This window comes from Camelus dromedarius, chromosome 10 (genome assembly GCF_036321535.1).
Source record: "Camelus dromedarius isolate mCamDro1 chromosome 10, mCamDro1.pat, whole genome shotgun sequence".
Classification (NCBI taxonomy): Eukaryota; Metazoa; Chordata; class Mammalia; order Artiodactyla; family Camelidae; genus Camelus; species Camelus dromedarius.
Window position 1 is genome coordinate 23597918 of NC_087445.1, and position 12823 is coordinate 23610740.

General features: G+C 35.5%; 1 protein-coding gene across 1 annotated transcript; it reads right to left on the reverse strand.

Moving 5' to 3' along the window:
* Window positions 1-11794: 11794 nt before the first annotated feature.
* LOC105095957 (large ribosomal subunit protein eL43) lies at window positions 11795-12122 on the reverse strand. The gene has a single exon (XM_010988169.3). It carries the CDS (start codon window positions 12120-12122, stop codon window positions 11847-11849), a length of 276 nt encoding a protein of 91 aa, XP_010986471.1. The 3' UTR covers window positions 11795-11846.
* Window positions 12123-12823: the final 701 nt, after the last annotated feature.

Sequence of the window (12823 nt, forward strand, 5' to 3'; positions counted from 1 at the left end):
AATCAACAAGTATGTAGTAGAGGGAAAATTTTAAAATGGAATACAAACCAAAGTAGATGAATGGAACTTTCAATGAATTAATGTAACCACTCAGATGGTAAAGAAGAATTAACTGAAGTAACTTCGTGTTTTTTAAAAAATTTTTATTGAACTATAGTTGATTTACAATGTTGTGCTAGCTTCTGGTGTACAGCATAGTGATTCAGTCATATATATATATGTATATATATTCCTTTTCATTATAGGTTATTACAAGCTGTTGGAATGTACTTCCCTGTGCTATACAGCAGGACCTTGCTGTTCATCTATTTTGTATATAGAATAGTTTGTAGCTGCTAATCCCAGACTCCTAATTTATCTTTCCCCTTTGCTTTCCTCTTTGATAACCATAAATTTGTTTTCTTTGTCTGTGAGTCTCTTTCTGTTTTGTAATTAAGTTCATTTATATCATTTTTTCAGATTCCACATATAAGTGATATCATATGATATTTGTCTTTCTCTGTCTGACTTACTTTACTTAATGTAACAATCTCTAGGTCTGTCCATGTTGCTGCAAATGGCATTATTTCATTCTTTTTTATGGCAGAGTAGTAGTCCATTGTGTATGTATATACCACAACTTCTTTATCCAGTTATCAGTTGATGGACATTTAGGTTGCGTCTATGTCTTGACTATTGTAAATAGTGCTGCTGTGAACAATGGGGTGCATGTGTCTTTTTGAATTAGAGTTTTCTCTGGATGTATGCCCAGGAGTGGGATTGCTGGATCATATGGTAACTCTGTTTTTAGTTTTTAAAGGAATTTCCATACTATTTTGCCTAGTGACTGTACCAAAATACATTCCCACCAACAGTGTGGGAGGATTCCTTTTTCTCCATGCCCTCTCCAACATTTATCATTTATGGACTTTTTAATAATGGCCGTTCTGACTGGTGTGAGGTGATAGCTCATTGTAGTTTTGTTTTGCATTTCTCTGATAATTAGCGATATTGAGCATCTTTTACATGTGCTTACTGGCCATCTGTATGTCTTCATTGGAGAATTGCTTGTTTAGGTCTTCTGCTCATTTTTTTGATTGGGTTGTTTGTTTTTTGCTATTGACTTATGTGAGTTGTTTGTATATTCTAGAAGTTAAGAAGTCAGTTGCATCTTTTGCAAATATTTTCTCCCATTCTGTAGGTTGTCTTTTCATTTTGTTTATGGTTTTCTTTGTTGTGCAAAAGCTTATCAGTTTAATCAGGTCCCATTTGTTTATTTTTGCTTTTACTTTTGTTGCCTTGGTTGACTGCCCTAGGAAAACATTGCTACAATTTATGTCAGAGAATGTTTTGCCTATGTTCTCTTCTAGGAGATTTTTGTGTCCTGTCTTATATTTAAGTCTTTAAGCCATTTGGGGTTTATTTTTGTGTAGGATGTGAGGGAATGTTCTAACTTTATTGTTTCATGTACAGCCGTCCAGCTTTCCCAGCACCACTTATTGAAGAGACTGTCTTTTCTCCATTGTGTATTCTTGTCCCCTTTGTCAAAGATTAATTGACCATAGGTTGTGGGTTTACTTCTGGGCACTCTATTCTGTTTCATTAATCTATATGTCTGTTTTTGTGCCAATATCATGCTGTTTTGACTACTGTAGCTTTGTAGTATTGTCTGAAATCTGGGAGAGTTGTTCCTCCAGCTTTGGTTTTTTTCTTCAGTATTGCTTTGGGAATTCTGGGTCTTTTGTGATTTCATATTAATTTTTGGATTATTTGTTCTAGTTCTGTGAAAACTGTCGAGGGTAATTTGACAGGGAACACATTAAATCTATAGATTGCTTTGGGTAGTACGGCCATTTTAACAATATTAAATCTTCCAATCCAAGAGCATGCAATATTTTTCCATTTCTTTAAATCCTCTTTAATTTCCTTCGTCAGTGTTCTATAGTTCTCAGGGTATAAGTCTTTCACCTCTTTGGTCAGATTTATTCCTGGGTATTTTATTTTTTCCTATGTGATTTAAAAAAATATTTTTTAACTTTCCTTTTCTGATATTTCATTGTTACTATAAAGAAATGTAAGAGATTTCTGCGTTAATCTTGTGTCCTGCTACCTTGCTGAATTTGTCTATCAGCTCTAGTAGTTTTTGTGTGGTGACTTTAGGGTTTTCTATACATAGTACCATGTCATCTGCATGTAGTGACAATTTTACCTCTACACTTCCAATTTGGATCTTATTTATTTATTTTTCTTTTCTGATTGCTATGGCTAGGACTTCCAATATTATGCTGAATTGAAGTGGTGAGAGTGGGCATCCTTGTCTTGTTCCAAGTTTTAGTGCGAAGACTTTCAACTTTTCACCATTGAGTATTATGTTGGCTGTGGGTTTGTCATAAATAGCTTTTATTATGTTAAAATGTGTTCCCTCTATACCCACTTTGGTGAGAGGTTTTTTTTTGTTTTTTTGTTTTTTTTTTATAATGAATGGATGTTGAATTTTATCAAAGGACTTTTCTGTATCTACTGAGATGATCATGTGGTTTTCATTCTTTTTTTGTTGATGTGATGTATGACATTGATTGATTTGCATATGTTGAACCACCCTTGTGTCCCTGGGATGAATTTGACTTGGTCATAGTCTATTTTCTTTTCTATGTATTGTTGGATTTTGTTGAGAATTTTTGCATCTATATTCATCAAAGATATTGGCCTGTAATTTTCTTTTTTGTAGTGTCTTTGTCTGATTTTGGTATCAGGGTGTTGATGGGCACAATGTATGCAGCTTACCCAAGTTGTTCAGAATATGTATGCGTATGTGTATGGAAAGGGGCAGAGACAAAGCTATAGAAAGAGAGAGAGAAAGATAAAGCAAATATGGCAAAATGTTAATTGGCAAATCCAAGTGAAGGGTATAGAAATGTTTTTTGTAGCATTTTTGTAAGTTTTCTTTAAGTGAGAAGTCATTTCGAAATAGTTATTAGAGTTAAAATGAAGATACAATAAGAGTACTTATAGTACTATTGTAAGAACTAAATAGGATAATCCATAAAAAGATTTTAACGCAAGCACTGGCATAGATAGTAAAACTCAATTAATAGTTAGATATTATTAACCTAAAATAAATATATTACCATATTAATATTTGATTAGTATAGCAATTGATAATCACTATCAATATGTTAACATCAACACATGCATAAAACACTTTATCAATATTATATTAACATTTGATCAATATATCACATTTGCTATATTAATAATGGCATTGATACATTGATACTAATTACTACTAATAATCACTACTAATAATTTCAGTATACTAATATTTAATAATGCACTGAACCAAAAGTCTGCAGGCTGGATGACCACGTGCTAAATGCTTGATTACATTCCTGCAGTTGCCCCAGGAGAGAGACCACCAAAAACAACTTCTTGTAGTTTGATACTGAGCTAAGACTTTTAGATGGGAGAAACTTTATTTGGTTTGATTCTGAAAGTAACAAAACCAACAGTTTTGTTTGTATCTAAAAATGCTGTAAAATAGTACTTAGATTACTTAGGAATCAGACATGTTTGAAAAGATGTGGCCATTTCAAGTTTCCTTAAATCAGTTTTGCCTTGGGAGTACACTGAAAAAATATGTAACGTATTCCACCACCGAAAGACCTCTTAACAGGGCGATTGTCTACTTTTAAGTGGCTGAAAGAAAAATATATTTCCCTCACCTCTAGGTTATCATTGTAAAACTAGATTATCAGTTGTGAAAGCGTTATTAATTTAAGGTTTAAAGTAAATGGATGTTGAAAAATTAAGTTTCTATTTATCTTTCCAGGAAGCAGCCATCATGAAATGCATTCCCTTGCTTCTTGATAGTTAGCAGATGCTGCTACACCCCCAGAAAATAGAGCCCCCAAAGCCTTAACCTCTGGGGCAGAATCTGCTGCAAATGTCTGAAGATATCTACTTGGCCAAGATTTATGTGACACATTGAAATTGTCTAATCTTAAAAGAAATAATCCATTTGATTAGTATTTATGCATACTAGTGAATAACTTAAAAGCATACCCTACACATTTCTAGCATGGAGTGATAAGACAGTGTGCCAAAAATATACATTGATGCATAGATGTAAAAATGGAGCTTGATTTGAAGAAGAATTTCCAACCCTTTTTGGATAGTGCGTCTTTTCTAAATTCGCTTTTCAGTCTGTGGACTAGGGTGCCATTAATTTACTTTTACATGGATGATAACTTTTAAAAAATGTTTTAGTTTAATAACTTCAGTAATGCCTGAAAATACCAAGGTGAAGGGTCTTCCTTTATGGGAGCCTATGGAAAGAGTGATCAAATGGCTCAACCTGGGACTCTGGTGGTTGGCCTTTTGAAGAGGGGAATTTATGACTGTTCTTGCTAAAACTAAATTACCGCTGAACTGACTTGGTTGGGAGAGGGTATAGGTTGGTGTTGACCTGCCATTCCCTTGCGATCTAAGGGTACCTCATTAAGAGATGGAGGTGTTTCTCCCTTCCCACTCTTGTTTTGTTCTTGGCAGGCACAGTGTTCCATCATTCTGTTATAAAAACAGCTCCAAAGTGCCAACATTTGGAAAATTCTTTCATTTTAATCATTATGAGGATGGTTTGGGATTACTCTAGTCAAATTTGAGAAGGTAGTTTCAAAAGAAAAATTGCTATCTCACTCTCCATTCCAGCCCTCAAATCCAACTCCTGCCTAGTTCCATAGTTGTAGTTATAATAACAAAACAACTAATACCATCTGAATTTTTTCAAATACAAAAGTTGGAAATTCACACTTCACATGTTTGACATTTATTTGGAGACGTCAAAAAAGCTCCATGTTAGTCCAAGGCATTGACATTTTAAAAGTGATTGATTATTCATTAATAAATATTAAAATTATTTTATGTTTAGGAATATTTGAAGCATTTCTGACAACCATGCCATTTATCTATGTTAAAGATTCTCCTGGTCCTAATTACCTGGTTTAGTTTCTTCAATTTATTGGTATTCTTGCGAATATAGAAATAATAGAATCTGTCTTCATGATTTGAATCTCTCATTTAGCTACCCTCAAACTAAACTAAGATCCCCTTGTCTGCTTAAAACCCAACCACCGGAGTCAGCAAAAAGAAAGTTTGCATTTGTATGCCATTTAAAAAATACTTATTTTAATTGAAGTATAGTCAGTTATAATGTGTCAATCTCTGGTGTACAGCACAATGTCCCAGTCATGTATATGTATGCATATATTCCATTTTTAATTGATTCCTTAAATTAGAAGTTGGCATGCTGTTAATCTCAGGCAGAAATAGGACTGTTGGGCATCACTTAATCATCAATTTAAGAAATTAATCAAATTATGGGGAAAAATCCATCAAACTCTACAGAGCATTAGAGAAAAAATTAAATTATCAGTTAATCACAAAACCACCAATGTTTGATCTTAGGAAATGATCGCAAAATCTGTCTTTTTAATTTAAAAACCTACTTGGTTCTTATAAGTTAAATAACTGCTATCAGTTTGCTGTGTTAAAGAGACCATATATAGGCTTGTCTAAGACAATCTTTTCATCTAATATATAAGCTTGCCATTTAGTTCTGTCTCAGAAGATACATATTTGCTTCTAACCCAAATTAGATCATAGTTACTTTTAGTTAATGCAAAGAAAGAATGGACATCAGACTTTTTTTTTTTTAACCCTTGAAGGATAATGATACTTCCAGATAATTAGCATCTCTTAAGATACTTTCAGGTTTAGTGAAAAAGGTTTTAGAGAGATGATGATCTTGACTTTTTTGAAGGATAAAAATGTCCAGAAAATAACATTGATGAAGAATCGTGGAGCTATAAAATACTCTTATTTGAAGTTTATTTAGGGAGTATTTTAGATACAATTGCTTCCTTCTGCTACATGGAAAGCACACTAGCTAGGGAGTCACAGACTCAATGTTTCCACCCCAGTCCGGCCGGTTGGACTGGTGGCTGTGGATCCACCATGAATTTCTCTAGGTCAGTTTCCTCACTGATAAAATTGGAAGGATAATGCCTTTCTATTTACCTCAGAGTTGTGAGGATTAAATAAAACCATGAATGTAAAATGGAATCATGAACCATGACACTGTTTGTGGAGACAGGAAAAATATATGCCCAATCTTCTTTGAGAAGCAAGTGTAAGCCATATATTCTTTAATTTATTTCCTTCCATAAACCTTATTTTTGTTGATTCAATCTTGCCTAATATAACCACAGCTAAAGCCAGACTGCTGATCCAGGCCTTGTTACATTAAGAGACTGGGAATGTCTGCAGGACATTGGCTTAGACCAGCGGTTCTCAAACTTTTTGGTCTCAGGGTTGCTTTACACTCTCAAAAAATTATTGAAGGCCCTAAAGTGCTTTCATTTATTTCAGATATATATATATATATATATATATAAAATATTAAAAACTAAAACTGAGAAATATGTAAACATTAATTTCAAGGGAATAACAATAAATTTATTACATGTTAACATAAATGAACGTTTTGGTGGAAAATGACTACAATTTTGAAAGCAAAAGAACCCTGAGGAAGTGGTGATTGGTTTACATATTTGCAAATCTCTTTAGTATCTGACAATGCAAAACAGCTGGATTTTCGTATCTGCTTTTGCATTCAGTCTCTTACATTATCACACATCATGTAGCCTCTGGAAAGCTCTGTCCTATACTCAGGAGAGAGTGTGAATGAATAAGGAAGGGAATAGCTTAATATTATAAAAATAGTTTTGATCTCTTGGAGCCCCACCAACACCACTTAACGCTGAAATGCTCTGGAGGGGCCTCAACAAGACGAACAGAAGACATCAGGAAATTCTCCATCCCGTTTCAGTGATAGCATTTGTCAGAGGAGGAAAAGAGATGGTAGGAAAACACTGAGCTGGATACCTTTATCATTGCTGTTAAAACCCAAGAGAACAAGACGGAATTACTCTGAAGACCGCAGAGCTGATAAGTAGGGTGCATTGCTGGAGACTTAGGCTCAATGTGAGGACTGAGAGAAGAGCAAACAGCCCTGCTGGATTATCAAAGGAGCATGTCACCTGCGAGGGTGATTGATGGCCGCCATTCATACTGAATATTTGCAGTGTGTCATCAGAGTTGGAGGACCTACTGAGGACCTGCTATGTCCTACCAAAATCACAACAGTAAGCCGGAGAGACATGGACCCCTTTCTGTTTAAAGTGATCTATCGAACGCAAATCCACCCATTTTCTTAAACCCTCCAGTGGCTCCCCAGTGCCTACAGGGCACGGGCCAAGCTCCTTGGCAAAACACGAAAGGCTCTCCAAGCTCTCGGCCTTGCTTGCCTGTCTCACTTCATCTCCCATTTCCCTCAGCCTCATACTTTTCTTTTTTTAAACATTTTTTTTTTTATTGAGTTACAGTCATTTAGCCTCATACTTTAAGCTTCCGTGATACCCTACTTCTTACAGTTTTCTGCTTGTAGCGAACTGCTCTCATCTCCATGCCTTTGGTCTTGCAGAGACATCTCCTTAGAATGATCTCTCCTTCTTTCTGTATCTTCCTGTTCATCTTTTTGGAGTCAGCTCTGACACTTAGGTCCTCTGAGAAAGCTTCTCAGAATGTTCTTCTTCCATATCTTGCTTCAGAGCATATTACTGATCCTCCTATAGTATCTTGTATGTATGCTATCGTTTTACCTGACATCTTATAGTGATTATTATCCTTTTAACATTTCTAGTCCCTCTTTTATTTTTATTTATTTTTTATTGAAGTACAGTCAGTTACAATGTGTCAATTTCTGATGTACAGCACAATGTCCCAGTCATGCATATACATATGTATATTTGTTTTCATATTCTTTTTCATTAAAGATTATTCAAAGATATTGAACTGTATAGTTCCCTGTGCTATACAGAAGAAATTTCTTTAAAATCTGTTTTTATGCATAGTAGCTAACATTTGTAAATCTCAAATTCCCAAATTTATCCCTTTCCACCCCCTTTCCCCAGTAACCATAAGATTGTTTACTATGTCTGCAAGTCTGTTTCTGTATTGTAGATAGGTTTATAGTGTCTTTTCCGTCCCGCCGACCCTATTTTTAGATTCCACATATGAGTGATATCATATGGTATTTTTCTTTCTCTTTCTGGCTTACTTCACTTAGAATGACATTCTCCAGGTCCATCCATGTTGCTGCAAATGGCATTATTTTATTCTTTTTATGGCTGAGCAGTATTCCATTGTATAAATATACCACAACTTCTATATCCAGTCCTCTGTCGATGGACATTTAGGTTGCTCCCATGTCTTGGCTATTGTATATAGTGCTGCTGTGAATACTGGGGTGCATGTATCTTTTCAAATTGGAGTTCCCTCTGGATATATACTCAGAAGTGGGATTGCTGGATCATGTGGTAAGTCTATTTTTAATTTTTTCAAAAATCTCCATACTGTTTTCCATAATGGCTGCACCAAACTACATTCCCACCAGCAGGGTAGGAGGGTTCCCTTTTCTTCACAGCCTCTCCAGCATTTGTCATTTGTGGACTTTTGAATGATGACCATTCTAACTGGTGTGAGGTGATAGTTCATTGTTGTTTTGATTTGCATTTCTCTGATAATTAGTGATGCTGAGCATTTTTTCATGTTCCTATTGTCCATTTGTATGTCTTCATTGGAGAATTACTTGTTTAGGTCTTCTGCCCATTTTTGGATTGGTTTGTTTGTTTGTTTGTTTGTTTTGGTCTGTTATTAAGCTGTATGAGCAGTTTATATATTCTGGAAATTAAGCTTTCGTCAGTTGCATTATTTACAAATATTTTCTCCCATTCCATAGGCTGTCGTTTTGTTTTGCTTATGGTTTTGCTGTGCAAAAGCTTATAAGTAATTGGGTCCCATTTGTTTATTTTTGCTCTGGTTTTCTATTGCCTGGGTAAACTGCCCTAGGAGAACATTGTTGAGATTTATGGCAGAGAATGTTTTGCCTATGTTTTCTTCTAGGAGATTTATTATGTTTTATCTTATATTTAAATCTGTAAGCCACTTTGAGTTTATTTTTGTGTGTGGAGTGAGGGAGTGCTCTAGCTTCATTGATTTACATGCTGCTGTCCAGTTTTCCCGACACCACTTGCTGTAGAGACTGTCTTTTCTTCATTGTATATTCTTGCCTCCTTTCTTGAAGATTAATTGATCGTAGGTTTGTGGGTTTGTTTCTGGGCTTTCTATTCTGTTCCATTGATCCATGTGTCTGTTTTTATGCCAATTCTAGTCCCTCTTTTAGATTCAAAGCTTCTTGAGAGCAGGGACTATATTGTGGGGAGACAGTTCTCCATGAGTGTCATATGTTTCTGCATATCTCGTGAATAAAGGCACTGGCTGTTTTTATTCTGTAGCACCCTCTCAAGGATATTTGAGCGAAAAGCCTTGGAAGATAGACACAGTGCCTCCCTCCAGAGCAGAGGGCAGGTTTGTTTACTGTCCAGTTAAATAATGTCTTCTTCCAGGACCAAGGGCAAGCAGGCTTACTGCACATAATAAAATATTCAGGTTCCCTAAACTCAGGGTTCCTCTTTTATATTGCAACCACTGTAGATGGCGGTATCATCTGACCGTCTTTATATTGTCTTGTGGGAGCTGAGTTTCAGAGAGGTGGTACAAATGTTCATACACTGGCTACAGCTATTTTTGTGAGTAATAAACTTTTTGTTTATTACTTTGTAATAAATACATAAATAAAATAAATATACATGGTTTATAATAAACCATGAGTTTTGTGTCTCCTACCAGCATCAATGAAATTATGGCAGACTAACTTGTTAGCTTGAAAATAGGATAAAATCCTAAACTTCTCAGAGTTCCCTACATATGTTATATTCATTGTTATACTTCTAACTTCCAGCCCCGAGATAGTATCTGGCATATGGTAGACACTTAGTGAATGTTACGTGAATGAATAACTAACTTTCTGCTAGAGAATAAAAGCAGAAAAGAGTAGCTGAAGGTGATCAGTTCACACAGACCATACCTACGTGGCTGCATTTCTACTTTCTGCTTAGCTCTCTCTGCTATGTCTGCAGTAGATTTCCTACATGGCTCCCACAATCTGTTGGTTTCCTAAGTACATTTTTGTTGATACCAGGAGAGAGAGCTCAGATCCTTCTGTGACATTGTTTTGGCGCACGAGCCTAAATCGTCATTGTCATTGATGCCATTTCTTAAATGCTCACCAGGGCCAGATGCAGTGATAAGCTTCATATATTTGACACTAAATAGTTTATATAATTTCTTTGAATTATTGAACTTAAAAATGACAGTATTAAAAGCACTGTGTGTTAAACAGGATTTGCAAACCACAGGGTAGTACAGTGCAGGGATTTGACTAAGGAAAGATGATGACTACGTATTGGTAGCCTCTCGTGAACGTGGCTTGATATACGTAATTTACGTCTGAAATACTGGGATGGCTTTCTGAAATTGTGTATTCTTATCTGATTTCCACATAGTAGTGGAAAACTTACTCAACAGTTTAGAAGGTGAAAGAAGGTGGATAGGGTCAAGTGCTCATAGCTGAGGAACCAACGAGAGGGTCTGTAGACTCCAGAAAAGCTACCTTGTAATTTTTTATCTCTTTTTTGAAGCCAAGTGCATGCTGTACACTTGAATATGTCATATTTTTGCTCTTGAATATTAAAGCTTTAAAGTTGCCACTTTATGGACAAAAGATTTTGAGAAGTATGTGTGATCTTATTCTAAATAAGATTCCCAAAAGTTTCCTAGATATGGAAAAATGCCTCCTATTTTTAAAAATATTTAATTTTAGAAAAAGTTTAGGTATGTGCAACTCGTCCTGAGATCCGGAAGTAGTAAGAGGTAATTTGAAACTTTGAATAAAGGAAAGTTCAGGAAAAACAACTTTTCATCATATCTTCTCCTCTATCCCAAACAGATTTGGTTAGGTGAGTTAATTATAAGCAAATTGGGAACCTGCAACTGTACTTGTAAGTAAAAACATGAGTTTTTAAAACAATTATTAGGAATAGTCATTGTATGATTGGTCATTCTTAAAATTAATGCCAGATCCTTAGTGATTTCAGACTTGTAGAGTGAGAGTTCCTAGTGGAATTTTTAAAATCTGTGAATATTGAGCTCCTTAAAAAAAAAAAACAACCTATCTTAACCATTTTAAAGTGTACAGTTCAGTAGTGTTAAGTATATTGACATTGTTGTGAAACAGATTTCCAGAAAGTTTTCATCTTGGAAATCTGAATCTCTTTACCCGTTGAATGGCAGCTCTCTTTTCTCCCCTTCCCTGGTAACCAGCATTCTACTTTCTGTTTCTATAAATTTGCCTACTTTAGATGCTTCCTATCAGTAGGATCATACAGTTTTTGTCTTGTGACTGGTTTATTTCACTTAGCATAATGTCTTCAAGTTTCATTCATGTTAGAGTATGTGACAGGATTTTTTTCTTTTATAAGGCTGAATAATATTCCAAAATATTTTGTTTATCCATTCATCCATTGATGAACATTCTGATTGTTTCCACTTCTTCACAACTGTGAATAGTGCTGCCATAAATATATGTATGCAAATATCTCTTCAAGATCCTGCTTTCAATTTTTTGGACTATGTATCTAGAAGTAATGTTGCTGGATCATGTGTTAATTCTATGTTTAACTTTTTTGAGGAAACTCCATACGGTTGTCTGCAGTGGTTGCTCCATTTTACAATCCCATCAGCAGCACATAAGGGTTCCGATTTCCCCATGTGGAATTTAAAAAAAATTTTGTTCCTTAAATTAACCCATTTATTATAGGCTAGCAAGGTTTCAAATGGTGGCACTTCTACTAGTCCTTCAATTCCTTCAGTCTTCTGATGGCAGACTTTACTGTGACAGCCGAAGTGGTGTTGTAAGTCCAGGCATCACCAGCTACCGTTTTCATGCAGGACCCACAGTGCCAGATGCGCACAGCTCGTCTCTTCGTTTTGGTTTTGCCACAGGAGGAGCAAGTGTACTTGGCGTGCTGGCTGATTTCAGTTTTCTTCGCCATTTTCTGGAGGGAAGCACCATAATGGGTCCCATATTTACTGATGATTCCGATCTTCTTGGTGCATTTAGCCATGTCGGTGAGAACTAAGTCCGAGCCCAGAGAGTCCTGGGTGGAATCCTGAAAGACAGTCTTTCCTCCTTGAGAGGATTGTGACCAGAGGTACCATTTTTTAAAATACTTCTGATTTAAAAAAAATATATATATATATATATGTATGTTTATTAGATTTTATATTTCAGAAGAGTTTTAGGTTCATAGCAAAATTGAGTGAAAGTACAGAGATTTTCCTTATTCTCCTACCCCAACGCATGCAGAGCCTCCCTATTATCAAATCTGCCGCCAGTGTGGTACATCTTGTTACAACCAATAAACTTGTATTGACAACTCAGTCTCACTTAGAGTCTGTAGTCTGTGTTAAGGTTCACTTTTGGTGTTGTATGTTCTATGAATCTGAACAAATTTATAAAGGCATCTGTCTACACACAGAGTGGCTTCTTTGCCCTAAAAATTCTCTGTGCTCTACCTTTCAGCCCTCCCTTTTCCTGTCCCCTGATTCTTTTTTGTTGTCTCTATAATTTGGCCATTTCCAGAAGTCATATAGTTGGAATAGTACAGTATGTAGACTTTCAGAATGGATTTTTTCACTTAGAAATATGCACTGAAGTTTCTGCCGTGCAGTTGAATTTCCTCCCTTTTTTTCATGGTTTGATAGCTCTCTTCTTTTTTTAAGCACTAGAGATCTAAGTGTAGTCAATATAGACAACAATATTGTA